Source organism: Phycodurus eques, chromosome 10 (genome assembly GCF_024500275.1).
Source record: "Phycodurus eques isolate BA_2022a chromosome 10, UOR_Pequ_1.1, whole genome shotgun sequence".
Classification (NCBI taxonomy): Eukaryota; Metazoa; Chordata; class Actinopteri; order Syngnathiformes; family Syngnathidae; genus Phycodurus; species Phycodurus eques.
In genome coordinates, this window is record NC_084534.1 from 20,958,571 (window position 1) to 20,979,299 (window position 20,729).

At 41.0% G+C, this 20,729-nt stretch overlaps 6 protein-coding genes across 8 annotated transcripts; 3 read left to right on the plus strand and 3 right to left on the minus strand.

Annotated features, from left to right (window-relative positions):
• Positions 1-455: 455 nt before the first annotated feature.
• sxph (saxiphilin) lies at positions 456-8,291 on the plus strand. The gene is made up of 16 exons (XM_061687488.1): positions 456-638; positions 1,209-1,372; positions 1,558-1,657; positions 1,736-1,912; positions 2,692-2,854; positions 2,968-3,032; positions 3,106-3,263; positions 3,642-3,828; positions 3,917-4,065; positions 4,454-4,550; positions 4,673-4,720; positions 4,792-4,977; positions 5,072-5,219; positions 5,400-5,482; positions 7,445-7,629; positions 7,947-8,291. Exons 1-16 carry the CDS (start codon positions 584-586, stop codon positions 8,289-8,291), a joined length of 2,310 nt encoding a protein of 769 aa, XP_061543472.1. The 5' UTR covers positions 456-583.
• Positions 8,292-8,849: 558 nt separating this feature from the next.
• sirt4 (sirtuin 4) lies at positions 8,850-14,291 on the plus strand. The gene is made up of 4 exons (XM_061687625.1): positions 8,850-8,914; positions 9,978-10,453; positions 11,689-11,983; positions 12,054-14,291. Exons 2-4 carry the CDS (start codon positions 9,978-9,980, stop codon positions 12,204-12,206), a joined length of 924 nt encoding a protein of 307 aa, XP_061543609.1. The 5' UTR covers positions 8,850-8,914; the 3' UTR covers positions 12,207-14,291.
• c10h1orf74 (chromosome 10 C1orf74 homolog) lies at positions 13,283-14,109 on the minus strand. Its single transcript, XM_061687626.1, has one exon. It carries the CDS (start codon positions 14,093-14,095, stop codon positions 13,304-13,306), a length of 792 nt encoding a protein of 263 aa, XP_061543610.1. The 5' UTR covers positions 14,096-14,109; the 3' UTR covers positions 13,283-13,303.
• On the minus strand, positions 14,241-15,587 carry tomm6 (translocase of outer mitochondrial membrane 6 homolog (yeast)). Its single transcript, XM_061687631.1, has 3 exons — positions 15,415-15,587; positions 14,416-14,534; positions 14,241-14,333 (listed from the first exon to the last, which is right to left on the minus strand). The coding sequence occupies exons 1-2, from the start codon at positions 15,516-15,518 to the stop codon at positions 14,438-14,440; spliced, it is 201 nt and encodes a 66-aa protein (XP_061543615.1). The 5' UTR covers positions 15,519-15,587; the 3' UTR covers positions 14,241-14,333; positions 14,416-14,437.
• A 16-nt stretch (positions 15,588-15,603) lies between these two features.
• On the plus strand, positions 15,604-18,502 carry LOC133408576 (ubiquinol-cytochrome-c reductase complex assembly factor 2). Its single transcript, XM_061687630.1, has 4 exons — positions 15,604-15,811; positions 16,330-16,404; positions 17,152-17,218; positions 17,306-18,502. Exons 1-4 carry the CDS (start codon positions 15,674-15,676, stop codon positions 17,413-17,415), a joined length of 390 nt encoding a protein of 129 aa, XP_061543614.1. The 5' UTR covers positions 15,604-15,673; the 3' UTR covers positions 17,416-18,502.
• tspo (translocator protein) lies at positions 18,163-20,320 on the minus strand. 3 transcript variants are annotated; one of them, XM_061687628.1, is made up of 5 exons: positions 20,148-20,320; positions 19,930-19,978; positions 19,611-19,790; positions 18,958-19,093; positions 18,163-18,890 (listed from the first exon to the last, which is right to left on the minus strand). In XM_061687628.1, exons 3-5 carry the CDS (start codon positions 19,781-19,783, stop codon positions 18,717-18,719), a joined length of 483 nt encoding a protein of 160 aa, XP_061543612.1. In that variant the 5' UTR covers positions 19,784-19,790; positions 19,930-19,978; positions 20,148-20,320; the 3' UTR covers positions 18,163-18,716. The 3 variants fall into 3 exon arrangements, with proteins under 3 accessions (XP_061543612.1, XP_061543613.1, XP_061543611.1); XM_061687629.1 differs by lacking the exon at positions 19,930-19,978 and having other exon boundaries at positions 19,611-19,784; XM_061687627.1 differs by lacking the exon at positions 19,930-19,978 and having other exon boundaries at positions 20,147-20,320.
• Positions 20,321-20,729: the final 409 nt, after the last annotated feature.

Genomic DNA, 20,729 nt, shown 5'->3' on the forward strand with positions numbered 1-20,729 from the left:
TTTACCGCTTATGAACTTCACATCACTGAATTCCTCCATCAAAACAAGAGGTGTCAATAACTGTGAATGGAAACAAAATTCTTGTGAAACTAAATTAAATCACATTCTGGTTTGAATGTCAATCTATATTCATGATTTTTGATTGTGGGAGCAGATAAGCACAAAGCTCCTCGCAGGCTGCCATCTTGGTCTTGCGCAACCTTGGCACAGTCACCGTGTGTAGGCGTCTGAGTGTTTATTAGGAATCCCACTGCTGAATTGTTAAATGCAACATTCTTTATAAACTGGACTGTCAAATGCATTCATAACTGTTAGCAAATGAGGCCTGTTTGATTTCTAGCGTTCTCACGCTATACCCCAAAAGCTTGAAAATGGGTGTTGTCCTGCTTCCTACCGTTGCTAAATGTTTCCATTTGTGTTAAAAAAGCTGTTTCAGGATTTACTCTGGGGCTGATGTTGCTCAGTTGTGTTTCTGTTTCTCTGTTACACCCATTGCCTCTAATTCTTTGGGCATGTGATGCAAGACTCAAGGCTTGTTTAAGAAGTGAACAGACTTGTACACAGCAACCTGCAATAAGACAAAATGAGAGGGATTTACGTCATCTTGCTGTGTTTCATTTTTGTCTGCTGCACCTCAAGTAAGTGTTGAAATGTCAATATATATGTTTTTAACCAACTGTTGCTACCAAGGTCATTATTGATTATTGTGTGTGATGGATGGATCGTTTTGCATGTTCAAAATCCATCCATCCATTTTCTGAGCCGCTTATCCTCACAAGGGTCGCGGGAGTGCTGGAGCCTATCCCAGCTATCATCGGGCAGGAGGCGGGGTACACCCTGAACTGGTTGCCAGCCAATCGCAGGGCACATAGAAACAAACAACCATTCGCACTCACATTCACAACTAGGGGCAATTTAGAGACTTCAATTAACCAACAATGCATGTTTTTGGGATGTGGGAGGAAACCGGAGTGCCTGGAGAAAACCCACGCAGGCACGGGGAGAACATGCAAACTCCACACAGGCGGGGCCGGGGATTGAACCCTAGTCCTCAGAACTGTGAGGCAGATGCTCTAACCAGTCGCTGCCATGTTCAAAATCTTTATTTTTTCTTTTGTGCTTGGCAACGCTTGGTATTGGTATTTTGGAGCCTTTTAGATATCATGATCACTGATTATAACTGACTCAAATTATTCCTTGCATAATAGCTAAGAAGATGCGCTGGTGCACAGTGTCCGATCCTGAACAGAGGAAGTGTGCAGAGATGGCGAAAGCCTGGCTGGCTGTGCTGCCTCCAGCCACTGTAAACGCTTTTGCCAGGCTTTCTTGCATCCGTGCATTCAGCCTGACTGACTGCATCAACAGGGTCACGGTGAGCCACCCCACCACCACCTGAATAGAGAAACAAACTGTGGTTAACTTGTATCTGTTCTAAAAAAATAAAAAAGTGTAACTAGTTCACAGGCGATGTAGGTGTTCACATTGTACAGTTGAGCCACCCAAGTCAACCACAATTCTGTTTTCATTTCAATTTCTAACCAAGCAACTTGTTTTCAGGCTAATCGTGCAGACATGGTGACACTAGACGCGGGAGTTGTTTACTCTGCGATGAAGCAATTCGGCCTCACAGCTGTCGCCAAGGAGATATACAGCGATGGTAAGTCTATGCTAAATTCTGTGATATTTCTTCATCGTGCAACCATCTGATCCAGTGTTGATGTCTTGTGCCCTGCAGGAGACTGTGTTATGTCTGTGGCTGTGGTGAGAAACAGCAGCTTGGGCATAAGGTCCCTGCGGGGTCTCAGGAGCTGTCACAGTGGGCTCCGATGGACGGCCGGGTGGAGTCTTCCGCTTGGGTTCCTGCTGTCCCGCAACTACCTGAGCTGGTCGAAGGAGAGGCCGCTCGCAAAGGGTGATGAACATGATTTAAATCCAGGGTCACCAACTCTAGTGACAACTTCTGAATCCTCTTAGGTGCTGAAAGGTCCCATCACTCTGCTTCTGTTTGCTAGTCTTATGGCCAGTTGTTGGGAAACTGGGCATGGGCATTTTTTTTTTCTCTCTGATGGTGGATATTCCACCATAGTTTCAACAAAGCTCCTGAATCCCAAGGTAACAGGTCAGCACAAGGCTGTTGGGGTGGGCCCGCTATGAGTGTACCTGCAAGTGCACGGCAAATGATTGACACTTCGTCAGCCACACCATGTGTCTTGATTTTTGCTCAGGTGCGGTGGTTTCTTAAAAATCAATTTTTTAATATATATATATATATATATATATATATATATATATATATATTTCACTTGTACTAATGTCAGGTTATTCTGACAGTTTAAACAAATGCTGTATGACAAAAAGTGATTTTTTTTGTTTTGTTTTGTTTTTTTGTTTTGAACATGGCAAACTCCCCCTTCAATTTGTCGATCAAGGAAAAAAATGCCCATCCTCCTTCCAAGCGAGGCCTATAAATCATGCTCGTATTGGTTTGGTGTAAAACGAATGTGCTCCAGTGATATACTAGAACAGAGATGCTAAGATTCAGTTCCAACATCTGTTTCCCTCATTTTTTCCTTCCTGTAGGTGCATAAAAGCCCACTTACTTTTCTGCAAATTATTATTTTGCTAGTGCTGCTTTACACCCACCCACCCCCCCTTTACAACAGCTTTTACTTATTTTCCCTGTACGGCCAGACGTGAGCAGCTTTTTCAATGCCAGCTGCGTTCCCGGATCTGCTGCCGTGGCGCCACATCTGTGTGCTCTGTGCCGAGGCCAGAAGTCTTACGTACGCCAAAAGAATTACCACTGTGAGACGTCTCACAGCGAACCCTTCTACAACAGCCATGGTGCCCTCAGGTCACAATCACTTAAGATAAGCTCTTTTACTCTGGGCGTAGGGATGGATGGACACAATGATGCATGTTTCGAGACAGACAGATGTGTATAACGCTCTTTTTCCTGTGGCACAGATGTCTCAAGAGTGGTGCAGGAGATGTTGCATTTGTGGACCATTTGGCACTTGAAAGTATTGAAAGTAAGTCGCGGAAGTAAAATATTATTTGCCAATGTTAAATCAACACTTCCTTGGAATGTGTTTTTTCTGCCAGACAGTGAAAAGGACAAGTTGAGATTACTGTGCACAGACGGCACCCAAGCGCCACTCAGTCATTACAACACATGTAATCTGGGTCGCGGTCCAGGATCGGCCGTGGTCACCCGATTGAGCTTTCGCAAGATGGCTCGCAAATTTCTTCTTACACTGCAGGTACGGTACATATATGTGATGAATCTCTTATTCTTATTAGGACGGGTAGCAAGGTTTATTGGTTTATCCATCCATCTATTTTCTGTAGGGCACCTATGGACTATTTGGAGTTTGCAGCTAACCTAACATGGATGTTTATGGAATGCGGGAGGAAGTCCCCTGAACCGACACCTTGTTGTCGGTTTATTGCTTTAGTCACATAGAATAATGACATAGTGAAGGGGCAAGTTGTAGGCTAAAGCAGAAGGCTACACACTTTTAACAGTATATGTGCAAGACTCTTATTGTTAATGTGAAATAGTCTCAATTCGTGTGAAGTGGATTCAGATATTTGTCATGGGACTCTAATGCTAATTATTAGGTAAATGTCTTACTTAGATGCTTTTTGGCCGTCAAGGGCGTGAGAGGCGTCGCTTCCAACTCTTCGATTCATCTTCTTTTGGGGAAAGAGACCTCCTTTTCAAAGATGCCACAGCCAAACTAGTTGCTCTGCCAGATGGCGTGGACGTCAGTCAGGTGTTGGGACTGGGTTATATTACACTGCTCAAAGGTCTTGGACATGAAGGTGCTTCCTTCATGAGGATGTGGTTGCTGTGGTTACTTGTTGACCATGTGTATGACTAAATTGACCTTGTGTGTGTCTTTATGTGCAGGAAGCTCGCTGGAGGACAGTGTTGTGCGGTGGTGCTGTATCAGCCACGCAGAGCAGACAAAATGTGAGCAGTGGGCTCTGAGTATAGAGTCAGACCCGCTGGTGTGTGTTAGAGGGGCCTCCATGCAAGACTGTGTGGAGAAAATTAAGGTAAGGTAAGGTAATAGCATAGAAGGTGTTTCAGAAATGTTTCAGGATTGGTGTCACAAAAGACATATCGAGTCCATTCATCCATTTTCTACCGCTTATCCGAGGTCGGGTCGCGGGGGCAGTAGCTTTAGCAGACTTTTTGTACATGTCTTATTCATCTTCAGTTTCTTAATAATTTACTTTGAAAGGCACTTTTAAAATTTAAGCATGTGTAGTTATGGTTATAATTTTGAAAAATACATGTTCTTTATTGCTTCTCTAAAACTGGGTCTCGGCCTAGCGACAATACGAAAATGCAGGTCCCATGGTGACAGCAGTTGAGAACCACTGTCTTATTATCATCTGTTCACCTGGAGATTCCGCTAAATGTATTCTACTCTGTGCACAGAGGGATGAGGTGGACGCTGTCTCACTAGACGCAACTCATGTATATATTGCAGGGAAATGTGGCCTCGTTCCAGTAGTAACGGAATATTATGGTAAAGGTATGTTGGTATTCCATGTTCCTGTCTTTAAACTACATAAATATTCTTTTAATTTACAAAATTGGTGGCCCCTCACAATTTCACACTTGTCAAAAGGATTGTGGGTATCTTGTTTTATTTAGATAGAGAATGTATCGCAACTGAAGTATCTGCTGATCAAAACACAGAAGGTAAGACCAACAGTCTGACCATCTCGAAGGAGACTGGGCATCTCAAAAATCTTGCCTGTGTCTCTGCTCAGTGTTGCCCTCAGTTGTAGGCGTGGCAGTCGCCAAGCGGTCCAGCAGGATTATCGCCATGGGCAACCTTGGAGGTCGTCGCTCCTGCCACGGCCACATGTACAGTCCCGCGGGGTGGCTGCTGCCGCACGCGCAAACACTCAGCCAGCAGCACAACAACAGCAGCACAACTTGTGATCCAAACCAAGGTGTTGTATAATTTGTTTATTTAACCACTGGGATGGTAAATTTGTCCATCTAGTAACCATTTGTCTTTTAACTCTGTCCTTTCCACTCTGTCAGTGTACAGTGCCGTGTTTTGGAAAGGATGTCTTCCTGGCTCTCAGGGGAATCTGTGTAAAGTGTGTCTGGGAGGCACAGGAGAGGCTACAACCAAACGCTGCGCTGACAACCACAATGAGCGTTACTATGGCAACATGGGAGCTTTGAGGTATGTGTTGTCACTTACATGAGAACAGTTGTGTTTTTATTGCCTTTCATTCTTTTGCGTTTTAGTCAGTCCACAAAAAGCTTGTCGTGTGTGGCAATTCTAGTATATGGGAATTTACAGGGATTAACTGTAAATCTTCATGTAACTTAAATGAACTAATGAACAGTTTCCTGTTCATAGGTGTCTGGTTGGAGATCCCAGTGGCAAAAGCTATGGCGATGTGGCCTTCCTTGAGCAGCACAACCTTCAAGACAATATTCTCAGTAAGATCATGAATTAGCAACAGGATGATTGAAAATTCCATTTTGTGTGTGTTTGTTCTTTAATGTATTCATTTGTACAACAAATTGATATAAGAGGAAAGCATTTCGCATGAGGTTTGAATTAAAATTCGATAGGGGCACAATAATTCACCACCAGCGTCTCGAGCTGCCCAGGAATAGCGTGAACTGATTTCACCAGGAAACTTTGTGGGATGCAAAACATAGCTTTGCATTATTCTTCCAAAGTCTTTAATTTAGTACAGTAGACTTGCTCCGATGCTGTATCAGGTCCCTCTTCTTCCAGCAAAACAAGTGGATACAGATGGTGATACTAAAGAAAAGCTTCACTAACACAGGCTTGTTGAATAAAAACTAACTTTATTTTCAGCAAGCATCACATTCAAGTGCTGCAGCCGCTTGAGAGAGACTGAGTCAATTAGGTAACTGCCAGTCACACCTGGACGCATGCTTATATACCCTACTTGCTCAGCTCAATGGAGACATTTCTTTATTTCCTTATATGGTCTGATATTTGTTGAGGCCTCGAAACTCTTCTCATCATAATTTATCTCACTCCCCACACACTTGATGGCGACTTTCCTGATGCTTTTTAGATGTGACTTGAAGCCTCTGGAAATGTTTGAGGACCAGATACGGAGTGGGCCTCCTCATTCCAGGGATGCCAATCTTGGGCGTGTGTGTCTGTGTGTGCGTGAATGGTGGTTTTACAGGTCTGATTTACTGCCCCTGTTCAAGGGCATGGCCAACCTCTGTGTCCCAACTCCACAGGCTTCGCGAGAAGCCAAGGTCAACAGAAAATCCATGTATCACATTAATCAGTCTTGTATCAAACAGATATTTTACTCCCTTTAACCAACCCCATGAATGACAATAGTAAAATGCTTGACAATCAAATCTTCAACGTTCTCCCAAGCACTGATAACTAGCCAGATTTCATCCTGTAGCATGTACCTCATCTAAAAGAATGGGTTAACCCACAATCCTGTGCGTTGACACCCTACAATTATTATACAGTCAAGGAAAAAATACACATTAAATTCTCATACATTAAAGAACAAACACAAAAAAATAAAAATAATCCCGTTGATCAGCCGATTTTCTGCTTTGACGTGTGGGCGCAAACTTTAGATGCGAGCACTGTGTGGTGGCAAGTGAGTCAACTCACTTCAAAACAAGCAGGAGTTTGGCTAATCTTGAAAAAAGAGGCTTCAAGCTTTCTATTGACACTCAGGTGAAGATTACTGCCACAGGTGGAGGATACCGCCAAACTAAACATAAAACAGAGAATTACACATTGTGTATTTGAAACAACCACATAGTCTTCGCTAGCATATAATGGGAAACACAATAGGCATCATGGGCTAACAATTAGCGTCTATGTGCCGTTGTTGTTACCCTTTAAGCCACGGATACCTAACACAAACTTTGCAGCAACACGTCAACAAATAATATAACAACACTCACAGGCATAGTCTTTATGCGCTGCGAAGACAAAACTAATAATCCTGCCATACTGAGAAGCCAAGAGATCTGAGCCTCCAGTACAATATATCCTTATTTATGTTATACTGCTCCCTGGTGGCCAAGGTGTAAACACCAGAATAATCAGCACAATGTGCATTGCAGGAGAAAGTGTGACAAAAGATGTTTTATTCTTTTTAATTGTATTTAACTAAATAATTACTGTATGTTTTTATAAAGTATAATATTATGGAGTGCTATTTTTCTCATTAAAAACATTTTTTTGCTAATTTGTTTGGGAGGCTGGAACAGATTACTGGCATTCCCATTCATTTCAATTGCAAAAGATGATTTGAGTGACTTGAGATATGTGTGTGGTCACAGATTAAATACAATTTGTGTCTCAAAACACCACTGTATGGAATTACTTTTAAATTACCATGTCTATATTTCTTTTTCTTCTGGCATTTTCTACTTCAGGTTTGAATTCCTCTGGTTGGGCAGAAGGGTGGACGTCATCAGACTTTGAGCTGCTGTGTGGAGACGGACGTCGGGCCTCGTTGTCTGAGTGGGAGAGCTGTCATCTGGGCGTCATCCCGCCAAACACGGTCATGACTCGCCCGGTGCTCACGGCACGAGTTTACGACTTCCTCATGAAGTCTGAAGTGAGCATACAGGCACCGATTTTCATTTTGATTGATGTTGTCTGGGTAAATAAGACTCTGACTTGATTAATGATGAGATACCCCCACAGCCTCAACATTAGGAATGCCTGCACAAGCTCTGTGTCAAACTCTCTGCCTTCATGAAGATAACAAAACAGATGTTGATAGTTCCCTCTTGATTGACAATGTCAGAGAATTATTAATTAACAATGGGTTTATTATAGTAATTGTTGCTTTCAGTGGTGAAAAACTGGACTGCATCATATTGAGAGCGGTTTCAAATATCATCTAATAGGAAATTTGTTTCAAAACTTCAGCAAACACTGGCGGCCAATCCAAGCTCTGAGTTTAAGCTCTTTGAATCTCGTGGCTATGGCGAAAGTGATTTGCTGTTCAAAGATGCGACACGGTGTTTTGTCCACACAACCCACATGAATTGGCGCTCCATCCTGGGAGAGGAGTTTTACAACCGTGTGGAAGCTGCCTTCAACTGCACCCAATCTGGTATGAATACAATCAAACACATATGTAAAATAAAATATAATCCAAGCTATACCAAGCACATGTATTTTTTTATTTTTTATTTACAGCAGACATTTTGCGGTTCTGCAGTCAGGACGTGTGCAGTGCAGTCTAATGGACACCAAGAATCAGTCCAATAATTTTGATTAACCTATTTCTTGTGTCAAATACTTTAATGAAAGCCTGAATCTGGAAGTAAAACAAATCACAAGATGTGTTACAGATATGGGTTTCTCTTCAGGTGATACCGCTGTGTTGTTTCATAAACAAGCTCATTATGTGATATATTAAAGAATACTGTACAAATGAAGGTATTGATCAATTTTTATACAAAAACTGAAGAAAATGTCTACATTGTTACAATCTGGATGACTGATAACCGTATACTGCTAAAAGTGAAGCAATGACTACCCATGTATAATATAAATTTAAACTATGTGTATTATTAAATCAATTTTCATCCTTTAAATGATCTCATACTTTTGGTTGGAATAAAAATGTCATTCTTAGTGGGTTTTTATTATTATTATTTATTTTATTTTTTTTGGTAAATTTTGTAATCCCATTTGAGCATTTTAGCATTAATTGGAGCGTTTGACTACGTCCCAGAAAACATTACGCAACTATTTAGTGTTGCACTTCTATTGACTTCCGGTTGTATTCAATGTCAACGCGAAAATGGTTCCGGGATTATTTGTTTTCCCGGAAGTGGCTAACAAGTCATAAATTTGAGTCGCTTCCAAGACTTCGCACTGCTTTAAAGGTAATGTAGTTTGTTGTGTCCACTTGAAAGTTTGCTCGATTAGCTGAGGAGCTTAGCTAGCCTTGTTTACATTTCTATCGTGTGGTTCTACTGACATCATATTCAAACTGTGTACTGCACGTAAATTGTAAGATAATACTGTGATGTACAGTACATAGTTGAAGCAATGACAGGCCACGTAATATATGGTTATTACGAAATGACAAGCTCAAATTCCATTACATTTACCCCATCTCATGTATGTACGTTTTACATATGACACCTGCACATATCTATAAGATTTTTAAAAAAGTCACAATATTTGCTTGGTTGCATTATTTACTGTAACAATAGCAGGGCAAAATAGCCTTATCTAGCCACGTTTTACTTTATCAATAAATCAACTTTTATTTATATAGCACTTTTCATTCAGAAGGAATACCACCCAAATTGCCTCAGAGATAAAAACTATTAAAATAGTAGGAAGAATACAAAAACCCATACGAACACACGTATACACACACAAACACAGAACCTAACAGTAAATTTTAGAAATAAATCACAGCACACCAAACCGAAATGTACAGAAATAGAGATGTCTCCATTTTCTCACTCAGTGTGAAAGCTAGTCCTATGTAGTTGAAGGTAAAGTCATTTTTCTGTTGCGTCTAAGGCACCAGGTGGATACACTGGTTACTAGAATTGGATAGTTTTCCCTTGACGTCACACACTGCCATGATGGTCGACACACAAATACTGTCTTGTCATTATAATTCACTGGCATAGATATCGGAGCAATGGTACATTATAGCTTTGTGGACCAACTAAGTGAAATTGGATCATTTCCAGCACTCTTGAATGTTTGGTAATCACTGTTCTGAAACTCGACTGCAAACTCGAGCGAGGATAATAAACATGTTGTTATAACCATACCTTCCTCACAGTGCCAGTCCAAATTGAGGAATGTTAATCTTTCTTTGTAAGGTAGAATTTCTGTTAGCTTATTAGTTTGTAACATTGGACTCGATTAAATGGTTGGTGAGTGCATGTCTTATTGATTGCTTATGTGCCCACTCTGATGCAGATGAGATTGCCATGCAGAGTCAGCTCACTGCACACATGTTCCAGGAGGGCATCCTCAGCCCCCGCAGGGGTGTTTGTCCCCGCCTGCGGCTCCACAAACACACAGTCCCTCCAGCTACTCCAAGACTTTGTCTCCCGGGCCACACGTCTGTTTGCCATCAGCGGCGCGGGTCTCTCCACAGAGTCCGGCATCCCAGACTACCGTTCGGAAGGCATCGGCCTTTATGCCCGCACCGACAGACGGCCCATGCAGCATATAGAGTTTGTCCGCAGCGCCAAGTCCCGTCAGCGTTACTGGGCGAGGAACTTTCTGGGGTGGCCGCAGTTCTCCTCGCATCAGCCCAACGCGGCGCATAAGGCTTTGCAGCATTGGGAGGGGCGTGGCAAACTGCACTGGCTGGTCACCCAGAATGTGGATGCTCTTCATTCAAAGGCAGGACAGAAAAGACTCACTGAGCTCCACGGATGTGCACACAGGTGACCGAGCATCACGTCACAAATGATGATAATGGTTGTTTTTGAGATGTTTTTTTTTTCTTTCTGATTTTGGTTTTTAGCTTGTAGTAGTGTAACACTCCAGGAGCACTGTGACCTAGTGGTTAGCAGGTCTGCCTCCGTTCTGAGATTGGGAGTTTGAATCTCAGTTCCAGCCTTTCTGTGTGGAATTTGCATGTTCTCCCCATCTGTGCTTGTGTGGCTTTTCTCCGGGTACTCCAGCCTCCCCCCCACCTTCCAAAGACATGAATGTTAGGTTTATTGAAGATTTAATTGTTCGTGATTATGAATGGTTGTTTGTAGTTTGTGCCCTGTGATTGAGTGCCGACCAGTCGGGGGCATATAGATTCTTCAGGTGTACCTAATGTTGTGGCTTATAAATGTCTTATAAATATTCGACAGTGAGGTTTGTGTATTACCTACAAGAGCAAACATTTACTGCTTTAAAAAAGCGTAATATATGTTAATTTTCTTCTGTGACCGCGATCGTAACTAAAAACATCGTATTTCAAATCATCTTTCCCCATTGAAATAAATGAAAATGACCTTAATTCCATTTCATCCTCCCCCCAAAACACAACAAAATATTTTATAATGTATTTCTACAAGAAAAATACCACTCTAATATTGCACAAGCATACAGTAATGACATAATTAAATAGAATGTTAAAGAATTTCAGTCTTTGCCACGTTTTTTGCTTCAATTCAATGGACATTGTGCTGCTCCTGGTGTGTATGCCTTAGCCCCTCAGGGGGCAGTATGACACAGACATACAGATATACATGAAGCCAGTTGGTCTTCAGGAAACCACAAGAGGATAAACAATATTTGCCCGCATATTGTTATATTATGTCTACATGTGTTGCTCCATCATTTGTTATAATACTGCCACATAGATGATATTTGTTAGCCTTAAGCTAGCAGACTAACTGAAAGCTATGTGGTTGTCTATGTACATAATGTGGAATTGTGAGTTGAGTTCACTGCCACCGTAAGGCGCTCATGGTTCAAATTTTTGCTCACAAGTCAAAGCAAAACTTCGGCAGAACGACAGCTCATACCTTGAAAAACCCACTCAAGGCACCACTGTTTATGAATGTATAAGGAGTGTGGTTCTTGACCTGCTCAATGTATAAAGTGCCTTGACATACAGTGACCTCTGCTCTGAATTGCCGTGATATAAATAAATTGACGATGGAAATGTTTCGATCCTCAGGGTAGTGTGTTTAGGCTGTGGCAGTTTCTCGACAAGGGAGGAGCTCCAGAGGCGTTTCGTAGACCTCAACCCAGACTGGAGGGCTCAGGCCGGGGCCGTGGCTCCAGACGGAGACGTCTTCCTGGAGGACGAGCTGGCTTGCCACTTCATGGTTCCCTCCTGTGAGGTCTGTGGAGGGATACTGAAGCCTGAGGTTACCTTCTTCGGCGACACAGTGAACAAAGACACGGTTCAGTTTGTGCACAATAAATTAGCCCAGTCGGACGCAGTGCTCGTCATCGGGACCTCGCTGCAGGTAAGTGTCACCCAAGTGCGGAAAAACTACTTCTCTCTGGTGATTTAATTTCAACTGTGATCTTCCACAGGTCTACTCAGGATACAGATTTTTACTGGCAGCCAGCGATAGAAACATACCGGTCGCCATTGTGAACATTGGTCCGACGAGGGCAGACCATTTGGCCCAGCTGAAAGTGAGAGGACGCTGCGGTGAAGTGCTATCACTCATTCAACCTCTCTGATGGAAATAATGACATAAAACATGGAATGTAAAGAGGAAAAACTACCAGGATGCAACATCACATACACGTGGATAAGCTAATGTGATACAATTCAATTCTGTCTTTCATAGATCATAATGTTCATTTTAATTTTGAAATCTGTTTCTTTTTTGGTTGTAGTTTGCAGTGGTGTGCAAATGCATCATACTGAGGGCTGTTTCTATTATTAACGCTCTTATTTTGATAAGGAAATCAAAATATTGCAGTTATCACTATGCTGCAGTAGTGCCGCTGCATACCACTACAAACTACAACCACAGTAATACATTGTGCTGTATTGTTAACTGAATACATCCCTGACAGTGTCAATCAAAATTAAGCACTATTATCTTTGTAACGGCAGAAATGTTAATGCAGCTTTTGAATTGGATCTCATTATGCAGGTATACCTAATGATGTGGCTAGTGAGTATCCACTTTGATGCTAAACTGTTGATCACATGCCTACTCCCACCTCAAATGTTAGTATAGTATGCTCCACTAGGATGGAGTGCATGCTAGCCAAATACTGCACTAAAATGACTTATTACTGGTATTTTGTTGTTGTTGCTGTGACACATCACCAAGTCTTCTTCCCCCAAAGTAGTGCAAACGTTTTTGATGACACTGCCCACTAAGGGTTAGTAAAAAATGTTATTATGGTCAAATCTGAGAATCTACTTATAGTACAATGTAGGTTGCTCATAATTATATTACTTTAAGTGTGAATATCAAATTATTTTTAAAGAATGTATATGGTTTCTGTCCGCTTGGTAGAGGTAATAAGTTGGTCATGATGGTGACACTTGGAGAGTTTGGCAACCACCAATTTTAATATATGGAAAGAGCATTTTTTTTTTTTTTTTAACTCATTTGAAAAATTAACTTTGACTCGAACTTTGGCCAAGGTATGGATCAGCTTAACCTTAACTGTACCTCTTTGACTACAAGAGTTCACTTCAACTTCGGTTGTTCCTCCTCAACTGTTTTCTCATGATCATGTCCCATTTTTAAATTTGGTTGCAAATAAAGTCATGCTGTATGAATAAACAAGGAGAAAACGCTTTGACGGTTTTATAGTCACAAACAGACTGAAGGGAGAGTAACTGCAGACTGACAAACAGTGAGCTCTTTTAGGATATTTTGCTGCTGGAATCTCTCTTGAAGGCCGAGCTTCCACCCCTCCAGGTGGGACAGCGTCTCATTCTGTAGGACGGCGGGGATGCTGAATGAGTACAGGCAACATTTACAGCTAGTAGCATCTGCTCGCCATGTTGCTGATGCCGTGGTCACTATCAAGGGGGTCATAGCGAGGCAGTTTTCAAAGCTCTCGTTCTGGTCAAACCAGTAAGTGGCGGGATAACCCAGTAGCAGTCCGAAGACGGTGCTCAGGTTCCACTGATCTGAACTCTCTGCCACATAGATTCCTCGATCAACTTCCTTTCCTGCATCAAACCCTCTTAGAAGAAAAAGGAGATCTTGTGCGATGCTCTTCAGCCCTGCTCTGACTGGCTCTATGATGGTGGGCTTGACCAGTGAGTGGCAGACGTCAATCACCACCGGGCCGCCGTTGCGAAGCATCCTCTCAAGATTGGACCGGACTGCAACCGGGTTAAGTATGAGGCTGTTACCGTTCAAGTCCAAGGTGACAAGGCATTTAGATACGAGTTGGGACGACTGACATAAGCGCAAATACCGATGCACCTGCTCTGCACTCGCGCTGTTGGTGTCATACAGCAGAGCAGGTTTCAAAGCCAAATCTACAACTGAGAGGTGAGCAGCCACGTCCAGACACTGAGGGACAGAGAGAGATTTTCTTCCAGTGGACAAACATTTACGAGCTGCAGCAACGAAGAGCTCCAGAGTGTGCATAGCTTGGCAAATCACACAATTTAAATTATGTTAAGCTACCGTTTCTGCACAATGGAAGAACTTTACCATCGAAGCAACAAGAGCATACTTTATGTTCTCAAGTCTGTCTGTCGAGCAAAAATAAAAAGTAATTACTGCTATTATTATTGAAGAGAGGACACGTTTCAAACGAAGATTCACAAAAAAAAAAATAAAATTCTTCACATCCTTTGATTCTTCTTTTATAGTCCCAAGACCACTACAAAACAACAAACACAATAAAACAATATTAATATAGCGTCAGTTAGCAAATTTCAAATTGAGTACAAATTCAATCTCACTATCGTCCAGGATGTGACAGAGTTACGTGACAGGCTGAGGGGCCATCAAGTCAAAATCGGAGAGATTTCTTGCAATCCAAACACCGGCTGCAAACAACCCCAGGTTGACCAGAAGATTCCTGAAAAACAACAATTAAAACCATGGCAGCAAATGTCTCGTAGTTCATCGTTTACAGAGGTTGTGTCTTGACCTCTGGAAATGTTTGGGCTGTTTTCAAATCAGAATCATCCATCTGTGTTGATTGAATACAGTATATAGTGTAGTACGTTAAAACACACTTTGGTAATCTGAGTCAATTTAGTGCTTTCTGCAAAAAAGACCGTAGCAAAATATATACATAGGACATCTTCATAAATGTACAAAGTGCAGTGTCATTAGCAGAAGATATCAATTGAAAGGCCACAGAATTGATAGAATTACTTTCTGTGTGCAATGACCTTGGAGAGGTGTAAACTACATTTCACTGATGAATGTTGCCTGACAATGTTTACAGAAAATAAAATAAATAAACATATTATACCCCCATATATATATATCGGAATATCATCACCGATAATCGGTTTATCCCTATCGGAAAACAGGCCCAGATTTCACAGAAAGTAAATTTGCGAGTGAAGTGAGACAAGATCATTCTTCTTTCAATACATATACTTTCTGTGGCATTTTTGTAGGGTAATATCAGTATGACGTGAAATTTTTCAAATGTAAAATATATGGACTGGATCAAACAAAACAAAAATAAAAGGTTGGGTAAGACTCCTCTAAGGGATTAAGGTACCGTGTCAAGAGCAGAAACAGATCAAATTCTATTAATTTAAAACGGTTACACGGTGGTTATTATGATCGTTTTTAGATAAAGTGATAAACAAAAGCAACAACTTGAATTTATCGAAGGGCAAAGACCAACCTCTGCTGACAGGTTGCTAATGTTAGCAAGAAAAGGTTAACGTACACATGCTTTTAAAAACGCTTCCTTCATAGTGTCCGCTTTAACTCACCTTCTGAAATCATTTCTGTCTGTTGCAAACCTACACGCCGAATTGATCCAATCCGTCACGTTCGACGAGCAGGGCGAACTCTTTTTGTCCCCCGCTCCGCTCATGATGCTAATACGTGCTCCCGGTGAAAGTAGCTTAGCAACGAGGACGAGCAGACCGGAAGTAGCCGTTCACTAGGTCACTACGGCGAGTGACGAAGTTCTAAAAGGTACTGCATCGCGTCAATATTCAAACGCGTGTGCACGGTGTACGCGTGACGATGTCGGCCACTCGCTACCGTCGCTTCCTCAAGCTGTGCGAGGAATGGCCCCGGGACGAGAGCAAGAAAGGCCGAGATTTGGGAACGTTTCTTCGGCAACGAGTGGCAGCCGCCTTTCGCGAGGGTGAAAACACACAGGTAGGTAAACACGGACCACTGGGCTCCATTGCACGAAGCTAAGCTAACTTGGAAACGTTCATTGAGCGCTCGACCTTGCTCGCCCTTACGTTCAATTAATAGCCTACCTGTTACTTTTCATTTGTTCACGATGACGCTTATTAGTTCTCTTTGCAATATTGCCTATAACGTATGTAATCCCATTTATATATATATATATATATATATATATATATATATATATATATATATATAAACGTGGGTTTAATCTATGGTAGTTTGCTCTACTGTTTTCTCCCCTTAATTAACAATTGTTTGCAATAAACACAATGATTTGATAGTGATGAATTTTCCTATTTATTTTATATTCCTGACTGCTAATTATAAGTGTATTTATGTATGTATGTATGCATGTATGAATTTATTTGTCAGATTTAACTTTAAATTCCTGTTTCACTGTCTGCAATATGCTTCCCAGTGTGATTTATTATTATTATTTATTTATTTATTTATTGCTCTTTTGGGGGGTCTGTTTCCAGATCCCAGACCCAGAGAAGTGCGATCAGACTTACGAAAGTCTGGCAAGAATTAATGCCAACACGTACAAACAGCGAGTAAGTAAATATCGACTTTAAAAAAATGAATGATTTTCGAAGCTCGTTTGCTTTCAATCTTGTGTAAAATTCCCACTGCAAAGTATAAAATCCTCAGGGATAGTCTTAATATTTGAATTTGCTGCTAAATCTCGGAGATTTTGTACAATTCTGTTTCATTCACTCACATCCCCCGATCATTGCAAGTTGAAATGCCTGCTTCAAAGTTCCAGTACGTTGGTCAGTTTCTGATTTGTTCATATTTGGTCATTTGGAAAAAAAAATTTTAACCCACAGTCAGTAGCTGACAGTAAATATTCACCGATCCTCAATGGTCCAAAAACAACGTGATGCATCGTTACATAATAGAACAGTTCAATTATTGTAGTAGTTCAATTTTAAAAAGGAATCGCATAGTATCGATTTATTAAATACAAAGGAAAATATTTGTCAGAAGACCAATTCCTACCTAATTTGTACATTTCAAATCATTCTCATTGTTTCTTATGTCATATTCAAATTACTTTATTTTTTGGGAATTCATAAATAATAAAATTAAATAAAATCCTGAAATACTTCAGTTTGTGTATACTACTATCATGTAGATGCACACTAAGCTGAAGTCTTGCAGGTCTTCCCTAAAATGTTGTTCCAATTTCAAACTGTCATCAGAGGTTGGTTTGTAAATTGTGATCACTAAAAGTCTTAAAAATGTGATGTTGTCAGTTGATTGATAAAAATCCTTCATTTCGGTTTGTCTGCTCTCAGTTTCCTCGCGTGAGAGACACAAGCTTCACTGGAGTCACAGTAGAAGAGTGTAAATTACTGTGGTCAGGTAAGGTCATGTTACAGTTGTGATTGCGTTCTCACTCGTGCTGCTCGCATTCCCATTTGCTTTTCTCCCTCTTTTCCCATTGTTCAGGTAGTGTGCAGCAGTCAGATGATGAAAAAAAGAGTTTGTGGAAAACATTAACGGAGAGGTTTTCCTCCAAGTCGTCAGAGGACGTTCCAGAGAAAACTCCTGAAAAATAATATTTTATGCACTTTTTTTTCATTCGCATGGAAATAAAGATTGCTGTCTTTGCTGTTTATTTTGAATTACATTTTAAGTCTCTGTACATATTAACAGTATGTCAAAGCTCTTTAATCAAACAATTTCAATGGTAAAATATTAATGTGGATTTTAAAATGTACTGTTTTACAAATGAACTGGCTAAAAAAAAAAAAAAAAAAAAGGCACATTTTCCCCACATGTTCTGGAGATTTTGTCATCTGTCAATTAAACCAAGCTTGAACGTTTTGCCCAAAATTCCAAAATGGGTTTAATCAGAGGCACTTTAAAGGCACTGTGTCAGGTTTGCGCTGACTCAGATTTAACAAGAGGTTTCACTGTTATTAGTTAATTTTGAACACAGCTACATCCCATTTGCAATATGGTGCGCACACTCGTGGACCCACATTATTTCAGTTATTTACTTTCCCTCTCTTTTTTTGTTGGGTTGTACCGGTTATATATAGGTCACAATGGTGGAGAAACCTTGCTAAACTTGATTTCTCTAAACTTGATTAAAAATGATTAAACACAAAACTGGCATTTGAACAGGGTTGAGTAGACCTTTTATACACACTATGCTACAATGAGAGCTAATTTACATAAGAAATGTATTTCACATGCTATAACAAAGAACGTTGCTGTGTATGTTTGTAAGACTGTTTTATACAACTCTTCTTTGCACTAAGTGATCTAAAGTTAACGTTTGGAAAATCAATTGACGAAGCTTTGATTATCATGAATCATTTTATTCATATATGCAAAGATGGCACTGTTAAAACAAAAAAACATTTTTTTTTTTTTTTTTTTTTTAAACACACCAAACAATTTAGAAAATCTGCTTTAAACTTGACGCATAACATATTTCAGTACCGTCTTTGATTCCTGCTGCATATTTGGAAGAACTTCAAATGTGAGGTTTCATGAAATGTGATTAAGCATTGTCATCCAAGAAGCGCACTGTCAAATATTTATGATTACATTAGGAAATGATGAAGCAAAATCTGTGTTGTAGAGACCTGTAAAAAGACTGCCGGTAAATATAAATAAAGCAATTCAAAAGTGTCATTCTGACCGTGTGCAAATGGTCATTTGTTATCAACAAGCCAGTGAAGTGATCCTAACAATCCAATCAGTTTGGGTTCAGAAACCATAAGCATAGTGCAAATAAAAATGTATTTCATTGAAAGAGATCGATTTAAATGGCACCCACACGGATTGATCCAAATTTAAAATTCTGATGCTGTTTGTTCAAGGCTCACGTAAACATCTGCTCTGTCTTCTACTCTTGCTTTTTCTCAGGGTTGTCCCTCCATATGCGGTAGTTGAGGGAGGTGGCCAGACACAGCCAGGTCAGGTAGGGCGCCATGAGCACAGCGGCGGGTCGGCTGACGGGATACCACGACCACATGGTGGCGCAGACAGTCCCAGTTAGAAGCACAATCTCCATGAAGGCCTGACATCAGTCGTAAGAGGTTAGACAAAAATAAAAAATAAAAATCACACAGGTGCGTTGAGCTTACCAATTTGAGTTTGTGTGCGCCAAAGAAGATGGGTGTCCACGCCCAGTTGAGTGCCAACTGCATCCCGTAAAGTCCCAGTGGCACCACAGCGTTCTCAGTGAAACCAAGTTCTTTCCACACCAGGTAGGAGCCGTACCTGTGGGACGGAAGTCCAGTTAGGACGATGCAACAACAAAATTGGCAGTACAGTGTATTTTAAGCAAACCCATGCCTATTCACGGTCCACAAATTCACATATCAGACAATTTGTTTTTGGAACCTATCCGCTGTCATTCACTGAAAAGTCATCCAAAAATTATTATATGCTATAAAACTATATGAAACTATTACTTTGGTGCCAAGGAACTATGTTGAAGTTAATTGGAGGTTTGGTTGAGTTCAGGCCATATTTGTATTTTTTATATTTGTGTTAATAAATGGATCTGAGGTCAAATTACCCCCCTCATTCATCATAAAAGTGTTTTTAAAAGTAATTTAAAAAAAAATTAGACTGGTTAATTTCTGCTTGAACTTGCATGACAGCTAATAATTTTTAAACAATGCCTGTAAAGGCAGCTTTATCATGGCAAACAGTTTGAACAACCAGAGTCAAGATGAATAGCAGTTGACTTTGGAGGTTGGACTGTACATCGACGCTTGCGAGTGAATCTCACCCCATTCCCGTATAAAGGCAGGTCCACACTATGGGGAAGGCTCCATTTGGGGGCCGCCACGATGGTTTCTGCAGGGTGGGGTACCAGGTCTTCACCTCTTTTCGAGTGATGTAACCGCCATATAGCCCCCCAAGATGTGGCAGGGCGGTCAATCCAACCATGGGCAGCCACATTCTCTCTCCAAAAAAATAAATACATGAAACAAAAATATATAAATTCCACTTTTTTCACCCGGTCTAAGTAGTTATCCCAAATATTTAAGTGGACGATAAGTCTTGAAGCGAATGCCGTCCTCTGCTGGACAATATTTGAAAACTAACCTGATTATACTGTACATGCAGGTGGTCCACGGTTCTTCACTTCCTATGCTACGGTGACGTAATCCGAGTTAAGTAACATGTACTACCCCAACAGACTTCAGTCATAGTTACAGTAAATAATTGTGTAAAAACATCTAGGCTATAAATATAACACAAAAATCATAGGTTCATTTCGTAACAGGAAAAAGTTTAAGGCAGGCTCCTATTTATCTCTTACCTCTCGCTTGTACGGTTGGCGTTTTGCAAATCGTTACGTTACAGTCCTGTTGCTTATTTACAACCACAGTAGTTTTGTAAGCGTCAGGCTGTTGTCTTGTGATATAAATGTCTTAAATGGGCAGGGCAGCCTTATCTCAACTGTCTCAAGTCACTCCCTTTCGCTAGCATGTATACAAAGATGAACGAGGGCAGCGGCGAATTACCCTCTGTGTGCTTCCGGTTTGGTCATACACGCACGTTGCGAAGATGAGCACGAAACCACGTGCCAAGAGTAAAGATTAGTCTGTTATTCCAGTTTGGTTAAGATAGCATGGTATGAAGAATAATTCTCAGGCTATGAACCAACTTCTTTGTGCTTACGGTTTGGGTTTATTAGCTTGTTGCAACGATCTTCTTCTTTTCCTTTCGGCTTGTCCCTTTAGGGGTCGCCACAGCGTGTCAACCTTTTCCATGTAAGCCTATCTCCTGCATTCTCCTCTCGAACACCAACTGCCCTCATGTCTTCCCTCACGACATACATCAACCTTCTCTTTGGTCTTCCTTTAGCTCTCTTGCCTGGCAGCTCCATCTTCATCATCCT

What these genes read in the sequence shown, in the direction of transcription:
- sxph (XM_061687488.1), top strand. Translation starts at nt 584, where the DNA reads ATGAGAGGGATTTACGTCATCTTGCTGTGTTTCATTTTTGTCTGCTGC. An exon ending in ACTGCATCAACAGGGTCACG is followed by an intron (nt 1,373 to 1,557) that starts GTGAGCCACCCC and finishes ACTTGTTTTCAG; the next exon opens with GCTAATCGTGCAGACATGGT. An exon ending in ACTTCCTCATGAAGTCTGAA is followed by an intron (nt 7,630 to 7,946) that starts GTGAGCATACAG and finishes TCAAAACTTCAG; the next exon opens with CAAACACTGGCGGCCAATCC.
- c10h1orf74 (XM_061687626.1), bottom strand. Translation starts at nt 14,095, where the DNA reads ATGCACACTCTGGAGCTCTTCGTTGCTGCAGCTCGTAAATGTTTGTCC.
- tspo (XM_061687629.1), bottom strand. Translation starts at nt 19,783, where the DNA reads ATGTGGCTGCCCATGGTTGGATTGACCGCCCTGCCACATCTTGGGGGG. An exon ending in TGCCTTTATACGGGAATGGG is followed by an intron (nt 19,094 to 19,610) that starts GTGAGATTCACT and finishes TCCGTCCCACAG; the next exon opens with GTACGGCTCCTACCTGGTGT. An exon ending in GCGCACACAAACTCAAATTG is followed by an intron (nt 18,891 to 18,957) that starts GTAAGCTCAACG and finishes GACTGATGTCAG; the next exon opens with GCCTTCATGGAGATTGTGCT.
- tomm6 (XM_061687631.1), bottom strand. Translation starts at nt 15,518, where the DNA reads ATGAGCGGAGCGGGGGACAAAAAGAGTTCGCCCTGCTCGTCGAACGTG. An exon ending in GACAGAAATGATTTCAGAAG is followed by an intron (nt 14,535 to 15,414) that starts GTGAGTTAAAGC and finishes GTTGTTTTTCAG; the next exon opens with GAATCTTCTGGTCAACCTGG.
- LOC133408576 (XM_061687630.1), top strand. Translation starts at nt 15,674, where the DNA reads ATGTCGGCCACTCGCTACCGTCGCTTCCTCAAGCTGTGCGAGGAATGG. An exon ending in CCAACACGTACAAACAGCGA is followed by an intron (nt 16,405 to 17,151) that starts GTAAGTAAATAT and finishes GTCTGCTCTCAG; the next exon opens with TTTCCTCGCGTGAGAGACAC. An exon ending in GTGTAAATTACTGTGGTCAG is followed by an intron (nt 17,219 to 17,305) that starts GTAAGGTCATGT and finishes CCCATTGTTCAG; the next exon opens with GTAGTGTGCAGCAGTCAGAT.
- sirt4 (XM_061687625.1), top strand. Translation starts at nt 9,978, where the DNA reads ATGAGATTGCCATGCAGAGTCAGCTCACTGCACACATGTTCCAGGAGG. An exon ending in CTCCACGGATGTGCACACAG is followed by an intron (nt 10,454 to 11,688) that starts GTGACCGAGCAT and finishes TTCGATCCTCAG; the next exon opens with GGTAGTGTGTTTAGGCTGTG. An exon ending in TCATCGGGACCTCGCTGCAG is followed by an intron (nt 11,984 to 12,053) that starts GTAAGTGTCACC and finishes GATCTTCCACAG; the next exon opens with GTCTACTCAGGATACAGATT.